Source organism: Spinacia oleracea, chromosome 1, assembly GCF_020520425.1.
Source record: "Spinacia oleracea cultivar Varoflay chromosome 1, BTI_SOV_V1, whole genome shotgun sequence".
Lineage (NCBI taxonomy): Eukaryota > Viridiplantae > Streptophyta > Magnoliopsida > Caryophyllales > Amaranthaceae > Spinacia > Spinacia oleracea.
The window spans coordinates 55,478,125-55,504,642 of record NC_079487.1 but is presented as its reverse complement, the minus strand read 5'-3'; the positions used below and the strand labels follow the sequence as shown (position 1 = coordinate 55,504,642).

Here is a 26,518-nt window from a genome sequence, read left to right as displayed (position 1 = left end):
AATTTATAGTATGTTTTTCAAATCCGGCGTCTTAAAATTATAGTCCTATTTCTATTTTCGACCATTAATTAAGTTTTCCACTTTCCCATGTACTATAATAATTAAAAATGCATCGAAAACCTACTTATTTACTATATCTCTTTTACATGTACTATTTTCTACTTTCTCACACAATTCAATCATCATTGTACTATGTTCCAATTTCCCAAATATACTATGTTTACTTTTCTTAAAATTCGTGTTTTTAGTCAAACATGACTATAAAAGTGGGACAGATAGAGTATAATTTAAATAAGATTCCATACCATGTGGCGCTCTCTTATGCAATAATACACGTGTCATTCAATGTCACCCACATACGGTTCAAAATTAGAAATTCATATAGTTAAATAAGATTCGAACCCAAAAATTATGATTTAAAGACGTACTAAAAACTTGCCCACACTAGACTACATCATATTATATGTCAGTTTTTGCAAACGAAATATAATAAATGATAATCCAGTAATGAAACAAAAAATTAAAATTATATTTTTGCAAGACACATAGTTACAACTATTCAAAATGGCACGCATTACTCGATTCCAAAAACTAGTTAATAATAAATAAATAAATCTCTCAAGGGTTCTCTTAGGATTTGTCAAATAACCCGAGCCTTTGTGGAGCCGTCTTTTCTTCCTCCTTTGAATTAAGGAGTGAGATACTAGGCACTCGATAGGAGGTATCATTAATCCACAGGAACAATTGTGAGCTTGTGGTGTAATTTACTTTCGCTTTTTTGGTGGAGGAGCTGGAAACTATGGCGGAGGAACTAGAATCAAAATTGAAAGGGATAACCCTAACTGAGAAGGAGGAGGAGATCATTGTTTGCGAGGAAGAGGAGGAAGAAATAATCAATGAACAATCAATGATATGCCTTGTGGGAAAGTTGCTAACCTCAAACCCATTTAGTTTTGATGCCATGAAGAACACTCTTCGATCGGCGTGGAGACTGAGTCACGGAATGGTGGTTAGGGAAATTGAACATGATATTTTTATTTTCCAATTCTTCACAATGGCTGATAAACAGAAAGTTTGGGAGGAGGGATTATGGACGTTCAACGGAGCCCCGTTGGTGCTGAAAGAGGTTGAGGATGAAGTCCAACCTTCTGAACTTGTCTTCGATACGGTCAGAATATGGGTAAAAGTGGAGGTTGTCCCTCTAAACAAGAGAACGGAGGCGATGGCCATGAAAATTGCCTCGAGCATGGGGAAATTTGTTGAATACGATGAAACTGATCCTATAGGGTGGAGCAAGTACATGAGGTTTAGGGTGGATTTAAGGGTGGATAAACCACTACGGAGGGGGATGAGGATTGGGGTTTCAAAAGGGAGCAAGTGGATAACCTTCAAGTACGAGAAGGTGATGGATTTTTGCTTCGCGTGTGAATTGCTGGCCACAACTACCAGCAATGCCTACTGTATGACGGTGTGACACCGGCTGAAAATCTCCCGTATGGCAAAGAGCTTAGAGTCTCTCCTACCAGGCGTAGAAGAGTTGTGGATACCAGAAGAGAAGAGGAGATTGCATTATGTCAGGATTTTAAAGGCAGCTTACGTGCTTCAAAAGTTAGGGCGAAGCTCAATTACGATAGTGGACCTTCTTCCCTAATTTCTAATTAGGGAAATGGGAGGCAGAAAAGTGTGATGATGATGTATGAAAACCCAATAGCTAGAGAGGCTCAAATGTTGGGGGGGGGGGGGGGGAGAGGCAACAAGTGGAGGCATGTCAAAGGGAAGAAACAGAAAGTAGAGAAAGGTTCCTAAAGAGGACACGAAAGAGGGGGCAAGTGAGCGTAAGGGGGGTGGTGAGACTGACAAAGGGCCCCAATATGACACCCCCATGCAGGAGAGTGATGGTAATGAGAAGTTGATTCCTCTCCCCTTTATCAACGGGGATGGGATGAGTGCAACAAGTAACAATATATCGGCGGTGATTGGTGGTGGCCAATCCCGCCGAACGCAATGAGTCTTTTAAGCTACAACTTCCGGGGGCTTGGCAACCAACGTGCGGTTGGAAGACTTAGAAAGTTGCTAAATAAAAGTGCTCACGAGTAAGTGTTCTTGATGGAGACAAAGAGGAGTGTTACAGAGATGCAAAAGGTGAAGGAGAAGGTAAAATTCCCGAACGGTTACTTTGTAGATTCTGCAGGTAGGGCTGGTGGTTTAGCCCTAGTATGGAGCGATGATGTGAAGGTGAATATCTTGTCAGCCTCACTCCACCACATAGATTGCATGGTGGAGGGGTTATTTGCGAGCGTACCTGGCGACTGACAGGTTTTTATGGGTGGGCGGAGAACAACGAGAAGTACAAGTCCTGGAATTTGCTAAGAGCTTTGCAAAGTGATTCTAACTTACCATGGCTAGTGGTAGGAGACATGAACCAGATACTGTTTGAAGCGGAAAAAGAAGGAGGGGTAGCTAAAAGTCAAAGGGAGATGACGGACTTCTGAGAAGCCCTTGATGATTGCGGATTACATGATTTGGGCTTTCATGGGAAACCTTTCACATGGTGGAACAAACAGGCGGAAGACTTTGCGATCTTCGAAAGGTTGGATAGAGGTGTGGAGATAATGGAATGGATTGAGATAGTGCCTCATGTGGGTGTCATACATATGGCAAGTGATAAGTCGGATCATGTGCCAATAAATATCACAACTTTGCCGAGAAGTGGGGAAGCTTGAAAGAGGACTAAACCGTTTCGGTTTGAGGATATGTGGGTACAAGCTCCTGACTGCGAGGACGTTGTAAGGGATGCTTGGTCTAGTTCTATGGCCTTGGGAAGTGAGGAGGATGTTGCAACAAAGATAAAGAGGTGTGGGGTGGCACTACAGAGGTGGAGTGCCAAAGAATTTGGCAATGTAACCAAACGAATAAGTGATGCCAGGAAGAAATTGGTGGTGATTGATGCAGGCCCTCCAAGTGAAGCGAATGTCCTGGAACGAAAGGAAGTATGTGGGGAGATAGACAAGTTGCTAGGTTTGGAGGAGACAATGTGGAGACAACGATCGAGAGTAGATAATTTGAAATGAAGGGGACCGGAACACAAAGTATTTCCATATGAAGGCTACGGGTAGAAAAAGGAGAAACATGATTAGGGGGGTGCAAAAGGAGAGTGGTGCGTGGGTGTGTGAGCATGAGGAGATAACGGGGGAAGCGGTGGAGTATTTTAGCAAGCTTTTTACGACGATGTCACCTCACTCCATTGATGTCGCATTGGCAGGGATGGACACGAGGGTGTATGAGGAAATGAACCAGGGGCTATCGAAGGATTTTGATCATGAGGAGGTGAAAAGGGCAGTATTTCAGATGAACCCTAGTAAAGCTCCGGGCCCGGATGGAATGAATGCAAATTTTTTTCAGAAACATTGGCATATTGTTGGTAATAATGTAGCTTCCTATGTGATTGATGTGATCAAAGGTGCAAAGGAGACGACTGAAATTAATACGATGCATATCGTGTTAATACCGAAGGTAAAAATTCCTGTGTCAATGGCAGAGTTTTGCCCTATTAGCCTATGTAATGTTATTTATAAAATAATATCAAAAATGATGGCAAATAGGATGAAGGTTTTCCTCTCTCACATTATCTCTGTCAATCAAAGTGCATTCACCCCGGGTAGGCTCATTACTGATAATACACTAGTGGCATATGAAACCTTTCATTACATGCAAAGTGCACGATCAGGGAAGAAAAGGAGTATGGCGGTTAAACTTGACATGAGCAAGGCCTATGATCGGGTAGAGTGGGTTTTCATAGAAAAAATCATGGCAAATATGGGATTTAATGAAGGATGGATTCGGTTGGTGATTAGGTGTGTGTCATCAGTTTCACACGCTGTAATTATTAATGGAAAGCCCTCAAACGTGTTTGTTCCAGGCCGAGGGTTACGGCAAGGCGACCCCATATCCCCATATTTATTTATCATTTGTGCGGAAGCTTTCTCTCATATGATTCAAATGGAAGTTAATAGGGGGTCACTAAGGGGTATACGTGTGTGTGGTGGAGCACCATAAGTCTCTCACCTCCTTTTTGCGGATGATAGTATAATTTTTTGTAGAGCGGAGGATAGAGACGTGCATGCAATTAGAAGGGTTTTGGATCGCTACAGTAGTTCCTCGGGTCAAGAGATCAATTTCGTGAAGTCGGAGGTGGTGGTGAGTTCGAATGTGATTCACAGTAGGAAGGAGGATCTTGCGGCGGAGTTGGAAGTAAAGTTGGTTGAGGAGTATGGGAAGTACTTGGGTATGCCGACGGGTGTAGGTAGGGAAAAAACAAGGGCCTTTGGCTGCCTAAAGGAAAGGGTGTGGAAAAGGCTAAAAGGGTGGAAACAAAAACTCTTATCGTTCGCGGTTAGGGAAATTCTCTTAAAGGCAGTTGTCCAAGAGATTCCTACCTATATTATGAGTTTATTTCGCCTCCCTCTAGGTCTTTGTCATGACATCCAACGGATGATGGCTCGCTTTTGGTGGGGTGGTACGGAAAATGACAGGAAAATCCCATGGGTTGCTTGGGATAAGATGTGCAGGAGCAAAGGTGGTGGGGGAATGGGGTATAAGAAACTGATAGACTTAAATGAAGCTTTTTTGGCTAAGAAGGCATGGCGAATAATGAATATGCCTGACCTCATATATATCATCTCGTATTTTGAAGGCAAGGTACTTCCCTAACTCGTCTTTTCTTAATGTAAGTGTTGGATGCCGAACTAGCTATGTGTGGAGAAGTATATGGAGTAGCAAGTGGGTTCTTGAGAAGGGGTGTAATTGGATCATTGGTGATGGTAGGTAGGTGAACATTTGGGAGGATCCGTGGCTTTCTAGGCCTCCATCATTCCGTGTGATTTCGGCAAGAAAGGAGGGATGCCGCAACAACTTTGTGGGGGACTTACTTGACCCAACCAACAGCAGTTGGAAGGAGGACATTGTGCGATCAACCTTCCTACCCTTTGAAGCTAATGAGATCCTAGATATACCCATCTCCTCGATTCCTCTTGATGATGTATTTGTGTGGCATTATGGTAAGTCTGGATTATATACGGTGAAGTCGGGGTACAGTTTATTACGTTCTATAAAGGTGCAATGGAGGGGGTGAGTGGGGCGTCAGAGGAGTCTAAAATGTGGAAAGTGACTTGGGGATTAGAAGTGCCGCCAAAGGTAAGAGTTTTCATTTGGCGATTGTGTAGTGGGGCGTTACCAACTGCTAAGGGACTGCACAAGAGGGTGGAAGGCATACCGGAGTGGTGCCTATGGTGTGAGAGGGAAGAAGAATCGAGTCTCCATGCGGTATGGGGATGCAAGTGGGTTGCAAGGGTGTAGGAGGAAGAGGAGGTAATATGTGTGACAGGCTTCCCTAAAGTGGGGAACGTGTGTGACTGGGTGTATTGGTAGCTACTACACATCAAGGGAGAGGATAGGAGTAAGGTGGCGATGACGGCATGGATGATTTGGAACGACCGTAATGAGGTGACTCATGGGGGGCAAACACGACTCCCAGCAGAGACAATAGCTGATGCAATGTCTCTACTTGGTGCATATACCCAAGCGAGAGAAGGGAGTGAGAGTGTAAGATTGGATGGCCAAGAGGGGGTGGGCGGGAATAGGGGGAGAGGGCAGCATCGAGCAAATGTGGTGTGGTTCCCTCCAGAAGCAGGATATCTGAAGGTCAATGTGGATGGGGAAATGTTTAAAGATGTGGGGGTGGGAATGGGGGTGGTTATAAGGGATCAAGAAGGCAGAGTGATCCGGGCAGCATGTCAACAAGTGAGACAACCGTGGGAGGTTGTTGTGACTGAAGCAAAGGCCATTGTTCTTGGGTTAAAGCTCGCGAGGCAATGCAACGCCAGGTTAGTGGTGGTTGAGATTGATAATCAACAGGTTATCAACTTAGTTCATGGGAAGAAAACCGATGGAGCACAGCTGGGCATGATCGTCAAGGAGATCCTCTCAATTATTTCTTGTTTTGAGCATGTTAAGTTTACTCACAACTTTAGAGAGGCGAATGTTGCAGCTCATACTATGGCCCACCTTAGCCCGCTCGATTGCTCTACACGAGTTTGGGTAGGTGGTTGCCCAAGTATTCTAGAGGATGTAATTGCGTCGGATTTTTGCTTGATTAATAATGAAAATTAATGCCTTAGGCCGTTTACTCAAAAAAAAAAAAAAAAAACTAGTTAATAATGACAACCAGCCGTTAATATTATCCTTACCCCTTTTTAGTTGTTTATGTCCATCCAATTTCATGTACTACATTTATTGTACTTGTACCAAACACGAATTACATATTGATATATAGTTAGTTGCTTAATTATATTGACAGGCCAATATCAGGGGGATCAATGAACCCAACAAGAACCATAGGACCAGCATTAGCTAGTGGATGTTACAAAGACTTATGGGTCTATGTGGTTGGACCGTTGATTGGGACATTAATAGGAGCATGGTCATATGAGTTTATTAGGGTTAAAGACATTCAAGTTCATGCAAGCTCAACCAGATCCTCTCCCATTTAAATTATGCCTATAGAAAGTTCGCAATTTTCATTTTATGTATACTAGCTAGAGTGCTAAAATTATGTTGTTTTAAATGAACTTCCACATGCTCGTATGTGCAAAGGATGTGTGAATATGTAATTGTACAGGGCTAGAAAAACCGGTCTATTTCATCGAATTCACCTATATGTTTTATTTGTATACATTTTCTTTTCTTGTTAATTTGATGTCCTTCCTCACTTGAGGCGCCTTGGGGAATAGAGTCAGATGTAAAACAAATATTTTCATCTCGAGAATATGTTGTGATGGTAACATAGACAATCAAAAGGGTGTTTAGTTAAGTTGACACATAATTCATGTAAAATATATTGCTTGAGAACTATGGTGTATTCCTTTTACTATGTACCTAGTATATATATATTATTAAAATTTCAAGGCAATCCATGTCATCGCGAGATCTCGCCATGTGTCGCGATGACTTGGCAAGTGACATTGCATGATTTATTGTTTATTGTATTCTCACAAAAAATATTTTCATGCATCCTCTAACTCATGATCTCTCACATCTATAAATACAAAGTTTTATCCATCACTCCAACAATATAACTTATGACTCTAAAACAATTAAAAAAGAGAAAATACGTTCTTATGTATGTATAAAATTTAACGCCCAAATTTATGTTTATAGATGTATAAATGTTAAAATTTATGTTTTTGAGTAATAACTTATGATAACAAATTTTTTTCTTCATTTGTATTCATTAAAATAAACATAAAACTATTAAATTAACAACGAAAATAATAAAAATATATATATAATATTGCGTTTCGTTTAGCTAATTAAATACGGAGTATGTGTTTTTCTTTCAAAATATATTTCGACTTTGTAACTCAATATACAATTGTAACTTAAAAAATTTCTAAGTTATAAGTAAAATAGTAGGCATAACGAAACTTTCTAAAATGCGGGATCAGAATTACCTGTACAAAAACTAAAGTTTTACTTAAAATAATGTAAGTTACTCAAAAACTTAGGTTACCGATTTTTTTTTTTGCTAAGTAATTAGAGAGAATAATATTAAGCACAAACCAATTACAACCTAAACTAACTCAAAGGGAAACGAACCAACTAGGTTGGACCCCTTCACCAAAGAGCTAGAAAAACAAGACTGATACAAAGCTTATAAGGTAGAAAACCATAAGTTATCCCTCCTGCTTACTTTCTTAGGTATAACAAAAAAAAGTTCTTTCTCTAACAATCTGAATAATCCTAGAAACCACATTCTGCACAGTTGGAATTGAAGCATACTAGAAGCAACTATTCATGCTCTTCCAGATGAAGTAAATTGCAGCTGCCAAGGCTGCATATCCCACTTGTTTCTTGAATTTGGACTGATTACTATGACTTATCATTCTCATGATGTGTTGTAGATTACAAGAGACAATAGATACCCCTAACCAAACCTTAATAGCATTGATGCATCTGCTACTGGAATATAAGGACACTCAAAGAAAAGATGATCATGGTCCTCCACATATTGACCACACAACAAACATGCAGCAGAGGTACAAACACCAATTTTAGCCAGTTTTACAGTGGTTTGCAACCTAGCTTGAACTTCCATCCAACATATGAATCTATGTCTAGGGGTATTAAGTCTATTCCAAACCATAATGTCTTAATCAATATTCTTAAAATATATATACAATGAAATCATAGTATTCTCAACTATATATGTACAAAGAATTTATAAGTGAATTTGAAACAAGTAAAAGAAACTCAAACTATATCCAATACTTCGGGGCATTGCCTGGGACACTAACTAGTTTTTAACTTAAAATTCTTACTTAAATATGGTTTTTTTGCAAAAAAAAATATTATGCAACAAATGCATTTATTATTATCAAACTAGCCTTATTATCACTTTTATTTATCAAATCTCATCGAATATAAAGATAAGAAAAACATTATAACCAGGGAAAAATTGAGCAAATCCAGCTTAGTTTGATCAACAAGATCACAATCTTGGGTGAAAATTCTATGCAAACTGAGCCCAAGAACGTTAACTGAAGCTATCAAAAGAAAACGTCAAGTACAATTCCATACTAATTATCTTCTATAGTTCAACTATCACTAATTGGAGTACATTGTAGCTCTACTGTCACTAATTGGAGTACGCTTAGCAAGCACCTGATGTACAAATTGAATTTTAGACAGAGACAAAGCACCTAAAAAAAATAATGTCTAAAATTCAATTACCAAAATAATGCCTACAAAACTAACAATATAAAACTCAAAAAATACAATGGGTTTCAACAATAGACAAATAAAACAAACCATCTCTTTAATAACAAAATTCAGCCCAGCTAATAAATGAACCTACAATGACTCCACGAGTGTGTAGAAACAGACTTACTGGTCATTAGTATCTGCATTTTGTGTTTTCATCTAAACTAAACAGATCTTAACTTTGCTTTGCTAGTGCTTCAATATCATATCCGACTTTTGCAACTTTTGTGTCCTTGGAAGCCTTTGTGGCTTTTGCAATGCTCTCAACATCAAAATCCAACACTATAGCATCTACATCAAAATTCAATGCTATCAGCAAGGTTCGTGAACCAGCGAACAAAAAAAAGTACTTTATAACATCATACACCAAAATGGAAAAACCTAATGCTACATCTAACAGCCACCAAATTTAGTAACGAGAGACTTCAAGAATGTCCATTTCCGATGGAGCCAAATATTCATTTGTTCTTTGGCTCTAGGGTGTAATGGACTAAATCAAAATGGCTCTTAAAACCTCTTCGCTTCCTTTCCATGAAGTAGAATATGGTCGTCCCGTTGTCGTCCCGTTTTCACTTTTGGGTCAATTGGAAACAACCTTTCTGCACTTGTAAAGGTAAGGTTGCGTACATCCGACCCCCCCTACCTCGCTTCTTGCGGGAGCCACTTTGAGGCAATGGGGTAATGATAATGATGATAGACTTCAAGAATGCTTTCAGAAAGTCACATAATGCATAGTCACAAAGAATGGTAGTCTGAAACATCTTTTCTGCATTGTATTCCTACTATTGCCACTACGTATTACAAAGTATTCACAAACAACAAAACTCAAATGAACTCATCAGAGAGCATATCCATCAACAGATATATAATCTGAGCTGGACAACACAAAAGAGCGCAATAGTGACAACATATAACTGTGAACAAGCCAAAATTATCTACGCTAAAATTATTGGAGGGAAAAACGTTAACCTAGACATTTTTCCTCAATCACAAAGTACTCACATAGTTTTACAACTGGCACAGATAATACCAATTCCTCTTAAGTTTTTTGTTTGATCAAAATCCTAAAATTGTCTTAATCAATCAAAAACATGCCAAGTGCATATAAAAGATGTCATATGTGTTTAATGCGAAAAGTCAAAGTAGGAAGAAAAGAGAAGAAGAAAATGATATCATCCAGAAATTACAATCAAATAAATCATGGAGAACACAAAAATTGTCCTATATATTCCCCAATATGCATCTGCTAAGACAGCTCCAATAAGTGGTGTTAGGTAACACGTAACATTCCTTGCAGCAGAGACATTCCTTGATGCATTTTTTTGGTCAGGTAACTGACAAGGTTTTGGCAATGTCATAGTAAGCACGACGCTCACAAGTCACAACATTTTGTACCTGTAAAGAGAGAACGAATGATTTAAAAAGTACATCGTTATAATACGAAATATACCCCCCAGCGCGCGCACCACTTGCTCCCACCCTCCTACTTCCCAAAAACTGAACAACATTCTCATGTACCAAGAATAAAGGGGCAGTCTCTCTAATTTCCAGTTTTTCTTTTAAGGACATCATTTCCTTTGAGATCAACCCATCCATCTCCAATACATAGTTCACCATTTTCCTGAAGTAGCTAGAAATAAAGGAACCAGAGGACTGGGAGAGTTATGTACATTCTCAACGATAGAGATACCCAACGCCATGATGATGCATCAGTGCATCTAATCATCCAGTTTCCAGAGACACGTTGAATATATAAAAGTCTACTTCATATGAGACTGAGGTATAAGAAAACAATGCATTTATACTGAAGCATGCCTCCTCCTACCGAAGAAAGTTATACATAGTATAAAAAGTTCAATAGGAAAAAATCAAATTAGAGAAATACACCAAAGCATCATAAAGTAGCATTAACCTCAAAAATCTAATCCAAGTTGAAAGGAAACTTCCAGGAAAACTATCCATGCGATTAATCCACCCTGCCAACTCTCCTCATTCTATCGGAAGTATGCATAAGCAAGTTACTCGGTTGAATACTTCCTAATTACAAAATAGAACGAAAAAACCATACTTGTTGCAACTTGTAACACACAAAGTACTGTCAGACTCATTAAAAACCCAAATTCCATGTATGTAGTATGATACAACAACATTAAAAGAAATATCAAGTTAATCATACTTTCTTGTATCATCTCCTTTATAAACTTCTCTACAAGAAGAAATTCAATTTTCGATCAAAACCCTAAAATTATACTCTTAATCAATCAAAATGAACATAAGAATTACTGATCATGACCTTATTTTGGAGTAATCAACTTTATAGCCGAACTTGTAGTTGAATTAACCCCTGAACGTGGCTTTCATCCGGTACTTATCTGAATTCTTCTCTTAATTAAGTTGATCTTCTTGTTATGCTTTGTTGTTAGAAGTTATATTATGTCAGAAAATTGAGTCTCATATCCAATTTGTTAATGGTCTACCAGTGTGAAACCTGAAAATTAAGCCAAATATGATGAAACCTGGAAATCGAGTGTTTGATCATGAACTTCGCACCCTTGGATAAGTGGGTAACTCAAGATATGTGGTTTTCACCAGGTACCAATTTGAGTAATAACATATTTTTTCCTCTATTTCTAAGACTGTCATTACTCCATGTACTGAAAACCTTTTTTCAAGCCAAACTATAGTTCGATTTTTCATGTTAGTATGATAGATCATGTTAAATGATTATTTCAATCAAAACAAGCAAATAATAAATAGCCCAAGATTAAATTTTTCCAAATAAACAAAAATCTGAGAAATAATTTTATATTTTGAAGAAACTGGATGAATATGCCGCATAATCACATGATTCAATAACCCATTGAAATTTATGGTTAAGAAATAACAGCATAACATATGGATAAAGCACGATATATAGAGAAAATGTTTCTAGAAAAATAGAGAGAAAGTAGCAAACCTCATTATGGTGAATCATCGTGGAGAGTGTTAATTATTTGTGTAAAATTTGCGCAATCCCTAATCTCACCATCTTAATTACTGCAAAATCACCCCAAAACAAACCCATTAAAATATAAATCGAATAAAAACTGTAAATATGAAATAGAATTTAGTAATTAACCCTAGAAAAAGCAAGAGAAGAGAAAAAATTTACATCTTGGAGAGCACCGCTGGTAACCATGATATTCCAAATTAAAATCATTACATAGAATTATAGAAATACCATAAATTACGATCAAATTGACAAATACAAGAAAAAAAGTGAACATTACCAAGCAACGAAACATCGGATTCTGCATCGTCGGAATCACATAAAAGAAATCAAATTATATTATATTTTCACTCAAACACCAAAATTAAAAACCAGAAAGCGAAAATCGATAGTGAAAATCAACAATTGGAGAGAGAAATTTACAGATCTTCATCCTTCAGGTCTCCCTTCTTCTTAGAGTTCCAAACTACTAATCTATTATTGAGATTATTAAAAGGGTGATTCGGTGTAATTGACAAAAAATAATAGCAGAAAGAAAGGGGGAAGTCTAGAAGAGTGAAGGCATAGTTGTGGATTCTCGTGAGTAGGGAAGAGAGATAATAATACAGGCATGGAGAAGAAGATGGAGGCATGTGGCATAAAAGAGGCAAATGGCAAAATCTGGGATACGAGGGTAAAATGGTATTTACCCTGTCCATAAGAATAAGGACAAAAAAAAGCATGAAAGAAATTGAGAAGAGATCAGTCATTTCACTATTTGATGAATAGTATAATCTCACTCCTTGCTTTTTAAAGGGTGTAGGATAAGCTATAACCACCATCATTATCATTACCATCACCATTTTTATAACTAGTACAATGACAAAATAAACGATTCAATAGGTAATTGCGTTGTTTCTTAAAACATGCATTTCAAACTTCAAAGACCGAAGAGAGGCCAGATTTCAATAACTCTTTACTAAAAACTAGCTAATTTACGTATGTCGCATTAGAACATCACACCAAATAGATAAATTAAGAGAAGGAAAAAAAAAGGTCCAAACACACGAGCCAGCTGATCTTTACTAACATGGTTCAAAAGGCACTTTACTCTGCAGTCTCGTATATGCAGGTGGTTTCTGTCAGAAGCAGACTTTATTATAGCCATGTCTGCAATTTGCTTGATCAATAGATTACATTCCAATATGACTAGAACAAAAAACAAAATAAGAGTTAAATTGATTATCAACAGACCATACAGATTATCTTCAGCAGTCCCTAATTACAAATTTTTACACTAAGATGCAGAGAAAAGAATACAGAACATTCTTTGCCTCAACAAGCACAAAAATAAAATTCACCATTAGTGCAGGAGAACAATTTACAAGCATGTTCATATAACATTAAATACATTAGGCTTTCAGTAACTATAAATTATAGCAGGACTCATAAATTAGTATGGAACCTTGAGTACACAAAATAAAAAACCATGATTTGCGACTCCAACATTCTGAACAGCTCAATCCTTCCTCAAGCAGCCTTTTGGCAGACAGCAAAACTACCAGGGTTAATTGTTATGCTCTTTGTGCAATTATCAGTTTTATAAATACCAACAAGCCGGTCAGCCAACTCGAACATGTTGTTTCTGAGGCTGCAGGATACACAAGACGATCAAATTTGATTTTGAGGCTAGGGAAAATAACAAACAATTTGACAAGAAATTAAGAAAATATCCACCTTATGATTACAAACTGTGCATTTTTTGTCCGATCCTTTACGTAATGCCCAACAATTGAGACATTCTTAAAATCTGCCAAGACAAGATATAGCAAATGTCTCACTTAATCAGCCAATTTGTAAGGATTAGTAGTAATATAAACATAAATGATTCAGAAAATACCAAGTGCAGCATCAATTTCGTCCATCACATAGAGCGGGGTAGGTTTGTAATGGTGAAGAGCGAAAATAAGCGCTAAAGAGCTGAGAGTCTGGCAGAAGAAGAAAAGAACGAGCCAAGGTTGTAATCTAAATCAAGAAAATTAAGAGAAATAATTGAAATGAAGCTGTAGAACTTAATGAAATTTACCTTTTCACCACCTGATAAATTTGCAATGTTTTTCCAGCTCTTTTTCGGTGGTCTCACGCTGAAAACCACCCCTTCAGAAAAAGGGTCCAAAGAATCCACTAGCTCCAGCTCTGCATCTCCACCAAGTGTAATCATCTGCATCAACCTCAGTAGTAATATCAGGATCACTCTATGAAGCATAAATACACTGAGGGAGGATAAAAGGAGGTGCTCAACAAATGCAACTAAACATGTGCTAGCCAAAGAATATGGTCCATGTTTCACCCGTGCAATAGAGTGGCTTGCAATAATAAAGTACAAGAGCAGTATTGCTTATAGATTTGGTACCATAGATATCTTTCAAAGAAAATAGGCTAATAGCATTCAAAAGGATATAGAACAGTCGAGAAAAATGACAGAAAGGCAATTAATAAATACAGTATAGAAAACCATTCAAAAGGAATAAGGAGTTTCGGAGACCACTCTACTTCGTATGCCTTGTTCCAAACTATTCAAAAACAATTAGAGATAATGATAACACACAGGAAGTCAAAACATATTTACAATTATCAACTGCACACCTGATACATTTCCTTCAACTTCAGAGATATGGTATTAAATCCAGCCATAAACTCGTCTAACCTGAAATCATGTGTCTGCTGATTGTTAGTCCTAAACGTAAGATGATACCAAGGTAAAGAAATAATAAACCAAAGGAATGAATAACTACTGGCCTTTTCTTTCTCCATTCATCATACTGCTTCTTAATGTCATCACGCTCTTGAGTAACTTCATTAAGCTCATCCACCCGCTCATTGTATGATGCCACCTTTTTACGATATCTAAAATGTTCGATAAAATGTTAGTAAGCTATCTTCCGCAGCAGTAATTCATATATATTTAAGCCAATTGTAAGAAAAGTACTCGGAGATTGAATCAAGATTGGGATTCATTTCTTTAAGTTGTGCTTCCAGCAAAGCTACCATCTCAAAGGCCCTTTTGAGGTCGCACGACATAGCAAGAGTTTCATCTTCCAGGGTTGCCTGAAGCTTTTCTTGATCGACAGAATCTTTTGCAATTCTGCAAACATGAGATTATACATAATATTGTATTAAGTTCAAAACGACATATGTAAACAAATTCGGTACAAGTATAACATCATACTGCTCCATATGCTTCATGGTAGCATTTTGCAAATCATCAAGCTTTTTGCTGTATCCCCTCCCTTTCATTTCCATCTCTTTGTGAAGTTTCTTCATGTCTTTTAGTTTGAAATCGGCATCAACCTGTTACATGAGCATCACCTGTCACTAAGTAAAGGAAGAAAAAAAAACTAAATTAAAATTAAAAACAATGGAAAAAAGAGTCACCTCAGTTGCCCGCAGTTCATCCATTTTCCTCTTCAGACACTCGTAGTCAGATTTTGCTTTGTCCAAGACTTCTCTATGTTCGTCAATGAGCTAAGAGAGATACAGTGTAAATTAGCCAAGATAAATAAATATCAGTCATCATCACAAATAATTTAGTGAAGTTCTTGAATTCTGAAGATACCTTCTGTGTCTTTTTGTAATTCTCTTGCACAGCAAATGCCTTCTGTTCTATTTCCTTAAATGTTGAATCCATATTTCCCCTTTCTTTCTGAAGCAGCTCCTTCTCTTTCTTTGCATCCTCGATCCCTTTAGTCAACTTTTTAATCATTTTTTCGCCAGTTTCTATTTGAACTTTGTGGCGATTTATCTCTGTCCCATGCCTATCAATATCCTGGTGGTAAAAAAAGAGCCATCAGTGTCGTTCTCTCATTTGGAAATCCATTTTAGAACATGAAGGCAACATGTGGGACACTTACAGACTGAATCTTGTCGACCTTTGCCTTTTGGTTTCTAAGTTTTTCGCCTCCAGCATTCTCTATCTTACTCTGAAGCTCTGATGCCTGAAATTCCCTTAAAGAGTACATTGAATCAAGTTACTAAAGAGTTAAACAATCATATTTCAAAAATCAGTCCAGTCAGCAAACTTTAAGATACTAATGAAGGTGGAAGAAAAGTTTCTTCAAGTGCAACAAACATGCCTTCTCCTTTAGTTTCTTAGAACCCTGTAAAAGTTGGGCAATCTCCTTCTCTTCTGCATTTATAATTTTCTGGAGCTCAGCAAGCCTGGATACTTCTTCCTTCCTTGGTTGTGCAGCAGACTTCAGAGACTCGAGTTGATTCTTAAGATATTCACTTTGTGTGTTCAAACTGTCAATCTAAGTTGAAAAAGAATACATGAAATCAGCGTGACCAGTGGATATAAATGGTAATTGGCTACTTACAAGAGCTTATACAAATTTTAATCTCAGGATTCACCTCTTTCTGACTCTTGGCTAATTCCATCTCTAAATGTTGGATAGCTTTATCTAAAGACTGGTAACTCTGAACAGAATCAGCAATTTTTCTCCGAATTGCGTTTAATTTATCAATCAACGTGGAAAGTCCCTTTTCAGCATCAGCAATAGCTTCTCTAGAAACAGTATCAGCACGAATAGATGTTCCCATTTTCCCTCCGCGTGGTTTACCTCCCCCACCGCTCATAGTCCCAGATTTTTCAAAGAGAGCACCTTCCAATGTAACCACTCTCCTGAAATCTCTGCTCTGACCATATGCTATACGTGATGCCTACAAAAGGACAGTTAGATAACTCATCATAAGAACCTGCATAGGCAAATTAATACCTGAGAGATATCTTGACAGACTTGATAAGAAGTTTCTTTACTGTACAGGAACAATAAGATAATAATCCTGTTTAAGTTAAGCTGATAGTTATCTTATTGGACTTCCACTAACAAATCACCAGCATATGGAATACCATCAAGCAGCTAACAGAGAAACACTGTACTTCTCGCAGATATTAAGCCAGTGATAAGGAAATACGTAGAACAGCCTGACAAAAAGGGTTAACTTGTCGGTAACAGTATTCCCTCTGTCCTCTAAACGTGGTCAATGCAGTACTTATGGGAAGAAAATAATAGCAAGATGACATCAACTAGTGACTAAGCCCCTAAGCTACTACTAGTTTGAAAAACAAAAACCCAAATCTAATGATATCTTAATAACTCATTATGTATCACCTAGTCAAGACAAGTTAAACAATTTCCTTGAGTGCAAAATTGACAACTATGACAAGCTGTCACGGGCGGAATAACATTGGATGGTTCGACAAAGACTTGAAAGACATAGCATCAGAAAAGTACAAAACCCTTCACGCCAAAGAGGCCAATTTCTTCGAAAAGGTAATTTTTTAAAAATCATGCTAATTAAAAAGGTGAATATTACATTATACTGCAGTCCAAGAGTCCAATACCTATTTACGACAGGAAAAGTAAAAGTGCAACTTTTTCTACTGGCCAAGATAGGTCTGTCGAAACTGCTCATGGTAATGATTGTCACCACCAATGGGAAGGGTATTTTATTTTATTAAAGTATGGTTACCTGCTCACAACTGAACTTCCAGAAACAAAGGTAAGAGAGTGAAGAAGAGTGCCAAGTGAAAGCAGCAAGAAGCCAAGAATATGGATCAAAGTAACATACTATAAACAAAAAGTATGAAAACCTTACCTGCTCAAGGTCCTTCGCTACAACAGTGTTCTTTAGTACCTCGAAGAATGCAAGTTTTAATCTAGCATCCTTGACTGTAATCAAATCAAAGAGCCTGGGTACACCCTCCGGTGCATTTACTTTTCTCTTCAACTGATCACCATGTCTCTCTTGTTTCTCCTGCATAATTGAAGAGCTGAATTCATTGTTTGTCTACATAACACTTGTATTATTAAATCCAAATAACATAGATTGTGGAAACTCAGGTCTGTGACTATAAATATGTAACATGGATACTATACCACAACAGATCCAGAAATCTGGATTTCATTAAAAACAACAAAAATGTGATAATAGGGTTAAGTGGCCTACTATACAGAAGTATCTCACTCCAACACACATAATAATGTGAACAAAATGCATTTCTTTCAATAATTAAGAGTTTGCTATGTGATCAAATCATCACCATAAGCAATCAGATATGCACTTGAGATCGACATGACAAGACAATTAATACCCTCATGACCTCATCAAAAATATTATCCCACAGAGAAAGGCCGTCAAGAAATCTGCAAGTTGGCTGTGCAAATGTTTCCTATTAATGTATCCTAACACGAAGTATCTAGTTGACAAATCCTAACAGAATGACATTAACCAGATACACAGCTGGCAGTTCAGCAGTAATAAACTAAAAATTCAAGGTGGAGTGTATATAGTCTCCATGTTGTAGTGTCCAGTTCTGCTTCCTTGGGTGCCCCCAGAAAGGTTATAGAGCTATTAAATGTCAAGAGTTCGATAATCTCTTCTGGCCCAATTGTTAAGAGTGAATAAGTCTTACCGAGCTGCAATACATGTTCTGGAAATAATTTTATTTGTGACATTCAAGGGCTCAAAGCAGATATAATTTTACATAAACAGCACAAAAAGGCTCAAGGGGTACCGAGGCGATTTAACCACTATGACAACACTTGTTTATATCTAGAATACTTTTACCAATGTCAGTGATTAGATTGAGCAAGGTCTAAAATATCCATCAGTAAGGATCAAAGGAAGTATCTGGCAACAGATCCATGATCTTCATACCATCAATTTTCATTTTTAAAGTCTAGTCTAAATGAATTCACCTGCCATATTTTTCCAGATGAGATAATGATATATACCCCTTGGTCCCTTAATGTTTACACACTTCCTTTATATGGAAGGCACAAGTTGTTGTACACATTCCTTTTATGGGTACTAAAACACCTTTACACTTTTGGGCACAAATTAATGGTGCATGCCCCCACTATCCATTTTGATCATAATTCAACTATCACAGGTCATCTCCACCAATATTCTAGCTAAAAGATTGGTGCCAAACGCGATTACTAAAAACAATAAGGGAAGAAATATATAAATACCAAACTTTTAAAAATCCTTTGAAACATTAAGTACAGAAAGTTCCTTTTGAAAAACATTTTTTTTGGCAAATCCTTTGGAAAAATAAACATGATTACTATAAGTATGACTAATTTTTAGTTCATGATTTAATCTAAATCATGACTTTCAAAACCAAAAAACCAAAAACTAGAAACTTACAATGATACCGAACGAGCCCTTAATTTGCTGAAGTTGCCTTAATTTAAGAAAACAACAAATATTTCACAGTTGATTGCTAAGATTCCTTTTTGCACTTTTATAGTATAAATCCCCACTTTGTTAGTTTGAATCAATATTTCATTTTTCTGAAGAGCTTAAACTATATTTCTTGGTTTTGCTGGAGTCTTCCTAGGAGAAGTTGGATTATTGCTGAGATAGCATCTAATCAGCAGTAGAACTAGTCATTTCAAATAAACATTATATTAAATTAGTACCAGTATCATGAAAGTCGCAACACCAAGGTTTTTCTCACGTAACACGTCTACACATTTCTGTGCTGCTTCAGCTGTTTCTACAAGAATATAATCAAGTCCAGAACATGCAGTGGATACAGCAACATCATATTTAGCTGCATATCAGACGAAACAACAGGATTAAAGTCGACAAAATAAGTAATAAGGAGGCCATAATGGACATGATATTATGTTAATTCACAGTATATGTTCAGCTGAGATACAGGAAATGACTAGATCGAACACTACAAGTCCCATAACTGTTAAATGACTCACCATCTATTGCACCCAAATCACCCAGACGTCCATATATTCCCTTTATCTGGTTTGTTTCTTTAGCCCGTAAAATCTCTTTCAAAACAGATCCTTGGCTCCTCTCAGATTCCCTAACAGATACAAGCTCAGCAACCTTTTGCCTCGCAGCTTGTTCTTGAGGAATCAAAGATTCTTGTTCTTTGATGCATTCCTGTCCAGCCACAAGATCTCAGTTCTCTAGCTAGCTTTTAAGTATAATTATATGCAAGTTGTGACAACGTATCAAACTTAAACGAAAAGTCCAATAATCATCGCACTTACTTGCTCCACTTTACGAGCATTAGAAACCTCAGACTTTTTTATCTCCAAATCATTTTTAATGCTTGTGATGGCAGCAGATTTAGTTCTTATCATTTCACTTATATCTTCCAGCTTCTTTTGTGCATCCTCAAAAGCTTTACGAGCACCTTCATGCTGAAGTAAACAAAATAACACTTTTAATCCATGGAGATGAAAGTATCAGAATTTTGTTAGTTCTGTCTAGAAGATATTATAACTTATAAATAATCGAACATGAATATATCTATGAACATTAGAACACACTTTTAGCATTAGAACCCATCAAGCCACCATTTCAACAAACAGATACTATCCTAATAAGTACTTCAAATGGCACAATGGGTCTTGAAGCCTATACATAAGACAAGAGGACAATCTCCAAAGGAAGACACACATGACCTGGGATTAAAATTTAGTCATTTGTATTATAATTTACAATAAAACAAAGATAATAAACATAAGGTACAATAATGAATGAACTTCCGCAGCACGTCATACAATAAGGAATAGTGCATTATAGGCTTCATTATCCATATAAGAATCAAGGGCTGCAGAAATTATATCAGGTACTAGGTTGCACACCACAACTGCAGCAAACCATCTCGTTTAAAACTTAAGAGCTACAGAAAGTAAATCAGGCTCTCAGAGGCACACCTCGACTACAGTTCATTTAATCGTCTGTCCAAAAGCAATGTAAGCATTACTGATCATATAGCAATTCAACAATTTATAAAGAAAAAATAGCCAAAAAAATTCAAATACATGCATTGCTAGTGAGACCAACATCATAGTTAGTTATGTTTCTTGAATCACCTTTTCATTTAAAAGCTTCCGTTCAGTAGATGCAACTTCTAATTTCCCTTTATGGTCCATCAATTGATTCTCCCAAGGATCCAACTCAGCTCGAACATTCGCCAACTCAGACCGGTAAATCTCAGTTTCACCTAGTTTCATTTCAGGAAAAAAAAAAAAGATTATTAAATAAGATAATGCATCTATTATCCTCTGCAAACTATGATTCATTAAGACAAAGGTAAAGAAGTTAGAAATAATTGCTAATTCATTTTTCCAAAGTTGACGAGGAGGAAGATAATGAATCCATCATCCTTCACAAGAAGTATACTCAGTATTTTATGACTCACAAAAATAAAGTAGTATAAAATGTTGTAAGATTACACTAAAGAACAATAAATATTTCTCATATACATATGTATAACTCATGAAGCCGTGATTTTAAAGCCTTCGAAAACACGAAGTATTTTAATGTTGGAGGAAAAATATGTACACTACATAAGCAGTACTTCATACTACATTGATAAACACAAATCAGTTAAAAGGTATGGACATAAACACAAATAAAAACAAAGTTCTGATGATCATTGCACATTTGCATCTTGCTACCTTCAGATTAGTGGCTACTCAATGATCCCATAAAATTTATTGAGGTTAAACCTCAAAAGCCACAATTTTCATACAAATAGAAATTTCATTTTAGATATCCATCAAAGGGTCATTTTAGAAGGGAAAAGGAGAAAGGAAACCAAACTACACGGCTTGCACCTGAATCCCAGCAATAAAATCAGCAAGAAAAGACTTGCAGTATTTTCTAACACTATAAAGCAATGCAACAAATACAATGGTAAGTAATAGAACTTGCCAAACCCAAATATGAAGTTGTTTCCATAAGCTAAGGCAACAATTATTAGTGAATTTCATAGCAAAAGAGGACCCTTAAAAAGAAAGTAAGGTTACAAGATACCCCCCAGTATGAATTAAGAATTCTATTGAGATACCAAAACAAACATAAAAAAAGTTTAACATGAACATTAATCACTTATTCAGGCAGCTGGAAATTGTGAAGCATGATAAACATTAATAAATGTGAAAGACCACCTTTAGATTTTTCTTTTATTTCTTCTAAAACTTTTTCTTCTTCCACTAAGCGCTTTTGCAGCCCAGGAATATCTCCCTCCAGTTTTGGAATTGATTGTGTAGCATTGTCACACTCCTTTGTAAAGTCATTGATTTTCAATGAATCCTATTTTATGGACCAATAATTAGAAGCATGCCGAAGGGATGGAGTGTTCTGTCAATAACATTAGTCCTACCTTCTCAACTTTATCTTCAAGCTTTTTTATCTTTTGCTTCATGTGCTTAAAATCTTCACGATACTTAACATCTTGCCTTTCAAACTCCTTGAACTCCTCTTTGCAACTCTTCAGGTCATTATCAAGTTCCTAGATTTTCCAACATGCATAACACGTAATTGACAAAGCAGTCCAGATTTGGTTAGGCGGTTAGGCCGCTGAGGTTGTAACATCAACTTCTAAATATAATATGAGCAACTATTTACAAGATCATGAAAATTTGAAATCAAATTATGCAAACCTCTTGTCTATTGAGATATTTATTGTGCAAATTCTCAAGCTCCTTCAAATTAGTACTATTTCCCCGTATCTCCTCTCTGAGACAAGTGTTGATAATGATCTTAGCAAACACACTCATGTTAAGAGGAAAATTGTATTAATCACATATGACCAAGAACACCTTTTAGACTTCAAATTTTCTTCCAGACTGGACAAGTTGGTTTGCAGCTCAACCATTTTTGAACTGTTATCTTCAGCAGCAAGTTTTATAGCTTTTTCTCGCCACTTCAGCAGTGACAGTTCCTTCAGCATATAAGATTCTGCCTCATTCTTCACATCCTGTTAGTCAAGAGAACACAAATTCACTCAAAGACTTTCATCTGCCTCCTCATCACACACGACTGAAATGGTTACATGAAACACAGAATAGCAAGTACCTCTAAACTGTCTCTTTCTTTCTCGGCCAACTTGACAATCTGCACAACTCCAGACCTCTTCTCATTTAGAGTTTCTAACCTGTTAAAGCAAATTTCCTAACCAAAGTTAAAAAGTTGATCAATAAAATCCTTGGCCTGACATAAGTGCAGCATGATGCAAAAGCAGCTCACGACTAATATGCTTCTAGAAGAATACAGCCATGAAATGGTTCACCTTCTCAAAAGATAATAAATGCAGAGTATAAAGTTAGTTGTTCAGTGGCTGTCTATATCTTCAAAGGTGCCGACCAGATTGATTTGCTGGTGACATCAAGTGCCACAAAAAAACTCTAAACTACCCAACTTTATCAAAGATTCAACAATGCCTAAAAGAAATTGGGACTAAGGGTTGATTGTTGTTGTATTCAACATTACCAACAAAACATAAGAAACAAGACTTATCACCTTGCGACAGTGATACTTATATAGAGAAAACTCACTGCTTAGAAGCCTCTTCTATCTTCTCGACATATTTGTTAGTCCCAATTATATCCTCAAAGTATTCAAGAAACCCTTCATCGTGAGGTCCTTGAGCTTTAGGCTTCATTAATGAAATTTGTTCAACCTCGCCCTGGTTAAAAACCCAACAGCCAACCAACATCAGTAATCATGTACTGAATACTCGTAAAAAATATTTTGAAAAAAGAGTACATAAGAAACTATTGTCAAACTATCTGATGGTGAACCTGAAGGATCAGAAATCGATTATTGTCCAAGTCAACTCCTTTCGCCTTCAACTTAGTGGTAACTTCAGTAAAGTTACTTGTTTTATCGTTAATGTAATACTTCGAAGAGTTGTCGCGAAATGCAACCCTGGTTATGACAAACTCGCTTCCAGCAACAACTTCATATTCTCCATCATCCTGCATGACACAATAAATCATAAAACCGCCAATACCCCTGTCATCTAGCCCCTAATCTGAAACTATAACAACAACAACAACAACAACAACAACAACAAATTCGAAAATTATTATTACCAGATCAATAATCTCTTGAAAATGGACTGATACACCAGCGCTGTCCAAATTTTGATGATTTGTGGAGTTGTGGATAAGCTCAGATACTTTGTTAAGCCTCATCTGCGAGTTTCGAAATCCAAAGCAACCCACTTAGGTTTATCCGCGGAAAAAGAAGTTACTAAACCCATATTACAATTAATGTTTGGATCAATTTTGCAGCAGCAACTTCAAATTATGGTTTTTGGTCAATTGAACAATCACAATTCAAGAAACAAGCACATTTGTAAAGAAATTGAAACAAAGTTACCTGTTTTGCCCGCTTTCCAAACACAAAGAGCATAGCATCAATCACATTGCTCTTCCCACTCCCATTTGGCCCAACCACAGCCGAAAAACTCTTCAAAACAGCAGATTTCAACCAAAAAAATCAGCCAAATTGAAAAACAATGAATAAATCCAGTTAATTGAAATTTGATAGTAAACCCTAACCTTGTGAAAAGGGCCAACTCGTTGTTCACCAGCATAAGATTTGAAATTCCTCATGACCATCTCCTTAATGAACAGTCTCGGAGTTCGAGAACCGCACTGAGTTGACTCGGAAGTTGTCTCCGTGGTTGCCGGCTCGCCGCCTGATTCTATCTCTTTCCCCATTTTTTTCTGGGAAGGAATCTCTACTCCGGCGCTGTCGCCGTGGTTGTCGACTCGTTGGCCGTGAATCAGTGGGTTCAGGTGAGTTCTCCTAGTCACAAGTTGCGACTCTTTGGGGTTTCGTTGCCGTTTTTCTTCTTTCTCCCTCCTCCGTTTGAGGAATCAACACTTTTGAAAAAGCAAAAGAAGATTTGAGTTTAGAAGGAGCCTATGAGGTCAGCATTTTGGCGGGAAACCAAAATAAATTGAATGGCTGGGCCGTTTTGGGCCTTGGATAATGGCTGGAAATTGGGGTTGTAATTTTTGGTTGTGTCCGTGTGCCGTGTACAGCCAGAGTTGGTTGTACTTGTATATAGGGTTGTGCAAAAAATTCGGAAAATCGAAATCGAAATCGAACCCGAAAATTGAAAAAAACGCATTGAAAAAGCGGATAACTTAATCGAAGTAATAGGGTTAGGGTCAGTCTTTTTGTATTTAAAAGAAAACCGAACCGAATATGCGGGAAACTGAACCGTCCGAAATTATAATTTTAAAAAGAAAATAGTAAGTACTTTTACCCATTTTTCCAATAATAAATTTTTTTTAGGACAAATTATTTTTTACCATAAAAAATCAAAATTTGTTTTTTACCACCTAAAAAATTAAAACTTGTATTTTACCACCTAAAAAAATTTAAAACCTGTTTTTTACCACCTAAAAATGGAAAAGGTAGATGAAACCGTTATGTGGAGGGTCGTAATAACAGTAATATATTAAATATTTTATCTTCTTCCACGATTTCATGTATTTAACTCTATTCCCTTCTCCTACTTCATTATTTTTATGAATTGACATGATTTTCTCTCATTAATTTACAAAGTTAACAAAATTCAGTGGAAATGAAGAGAGTAGGATGAAGGAGTGTGTAAAATTGGAGATAAACTGAATTAGGAAGCCCCACATAACCATTTCATCTTCTTTTTTTTCTTTTTTCAGATGGTAAAAAACAAGTTTTAATTATTTTTCAGGTGGTGAAATACATGTTTTAGTTTTTTTGGTGGCAAAAAACAATGGAAAATTCTCTATGGTAGCATTATACTTTTTCAATTTCTCATTGGTAACAAAACTTTTGCCACTTTCTCTAAAATAGCATTAGTAATTTAGAATCTCTCTAATCTAACACTAATTTAATAATTTAAACCAAATTAACCAATATATTACTCATTTTCTTTGGTTTAAATTATTGGTTCATTTTCTCATTAACCAATATTTTCTCTCTAATGAGTAATATATTGGTTCATTTTCTCTTTTATGCTCTTCGTCTTTTATCTCTATAATCTAGCATTAGTAATATTTTCTTTGTGGAGGGGGTACACCAATAGATGGCTATACCACCCTGGTATAGCCATCTATTGGTGTACCCCCTCAACAAAGAAAATAAAGAAGCTAAAAAGGCACGTGCTTTCTTTAAAGAAAATTGCATATAAATTTTTCAAAAATCATAAATCTCTCATTGTTGTTTTTTCTCTCTCTTCAAAGTTTCTATCTCCTTACTTTCTCCCTCCCCAAAAGTGATGCTCTCCTCATTTGTACGTGCTTTTTTTCAAATCTCGAGTAACAATGTCGATCGGAGAATCCGCTTGCGTTTATGCTTGCCTTATCCTTCACGACAATGAAGTCGTTGCCAATAGTTGTAGACCTCTTTTCTCCTTTTTTTACTGTTAGTTTTATTATTTCTTCGTGGTTTTTGGCTGGATTTATATGTTGATTAGAAACATGTTTTTGATAACTCGGTAGATTTTTCCTTTTATGTTCTACATTTGCGCGCACATCAATTTTTATGTGATTTAGAAACTTTCTGGTTGAATCTCCATTTTCTTGCAAAATTTCTTCAAAAATTGGATCTAGAAATTTTTTATGTTCAGATGAAGATTTTTCAAAACGTTAATATATAGGTTATTGTTCATTTTATGAGATTTTGATGTTCATATCACTTTATTATGAATATTAAATATATGATTGTAGTTATGAAACTTTATTGTAATACCTCGTATTTTTGAAGTAAATATAAATATATTTTATTATATTTATTAAGCATTTTGCATGGGATTTTGTGAATTTAAATCGCATTTAAATAAGCTACTTAAATGTATTTAATTAATTAAAAGCATTTATTATTTTAATTAATTTAGTTTTCAAG

At 36.6% G+C, this 26,518-nt stretch overlaps 2 protein-coding genes and 1 long non-coding RNA gene across 6 annotated transcripts in view; 1 reads left to right on the top strand and 2 right to left on the bottom strand.

The window, feature by feature from the left end:
• LOC110804440 (aquaporin NIP2-1) overlaps positions 1-26,518 on the top strand; it is a 48,177-nt gene that overhangs the window by 3,479 nt on the left and 18,180 nt on the right. Inside the window, exon 5 of one of the 4 annotated variants that reach the window (XM_022010034.2) lies at positions 6,356-6,967. The exons of the other annotated variants lie outside the window; for them this stretch is intronic. Within the exon in view, the coding sequence (XP_021865726.1) occupies positions 6,356-6,548 (193 nt within the window). The 3' untranslated portion in view covers positions 6,549-6,967. Of the gene's footprint in view, positions 1-6,355; positions 6,968-26,518 lie in introns of those variants that run through there. 4 annotated transcript variants of the gene reach the window in all.
• Positions 9,614-12,402, bottom strand: LOC130470259 (uncharacterized). The gene is made up of 3 exons (XR_008930256.1): positions 12,087-12,402; positions 11,774-11,853; positions 9,614-10,212 (listed from the first exon to the last, which is right to left on the bottom strand). It is a non-coding gene; the product is annotated as an uncharacterized lncRNA (long non-coding RNA).
• On the bottom strand, positions 12,996-24,533 carry LOC110804435 (structural maintenance of chromosomes protein 4). The gene is made up of 28 exons (XM_022010030.2): positions 24,181-24,533; positions 23,999-24,088; positions 23,710-23,811; positions 23,416-23,592; positions 23,170-23,300; positions 22,691-22,769; positions 22,435-22,592; positions 22,276-22,351; positions 21,996-22,124; positions 21,781-21,925; positions 20,701-20,831; positions 19,870-20,022; positions 19,570-19,759; positions 19,276-19,409; positions 17,444-17,602; positions 16,196-16,504; positions 15,919-16,095; positions 15,697-15,780; positions 15,402-15,611; positions 15,221-15,310; positions 15,015-15,136; positions 14,775-14,930; positions 14,585-14,692; positions 14,432-14,492; positions 13,872-14,006; positions 13,686-13,773; positions 13,523-13,595; positions 12,996-13,436 (listed from the first exon to the last, which is right to left on the bottom strand). The coding sequence occupies exons 1-28, from the start codon at positions 24,340-24,342 to the stop codon at positions 13,316-13,318; spliced, it is 3,750 nt and encodes a 1,249-aa protein (XP_021865722.1). The 5' UTR covers positions 24,343-24,533; the 3' UTR covers positions 12,996-13,315.

Coding starts and splice junctions, on each gene's coding strand:
- LOC110804435 (XM_022010030.2), bottom strand. CDS start 24,342: ATGGGGAAAGAGATAGAATCAGGCGGCGAGCCGGCAACCACGGAGACA. Junction 20,832..21,780: donor AATAAAAGAAAAATCTAAAG/GTGGTCTTTCAC, acceptor AAATGAAACTAG/GTGAAACTGAGATTTACCGG. Junction 14,931..15,014: donor ACCATGAAGCATATGGAGCA/GTATGATGTTAT, acceptor TCATGTTTGCAG/AATTGCAAAAGATTCTGTCG.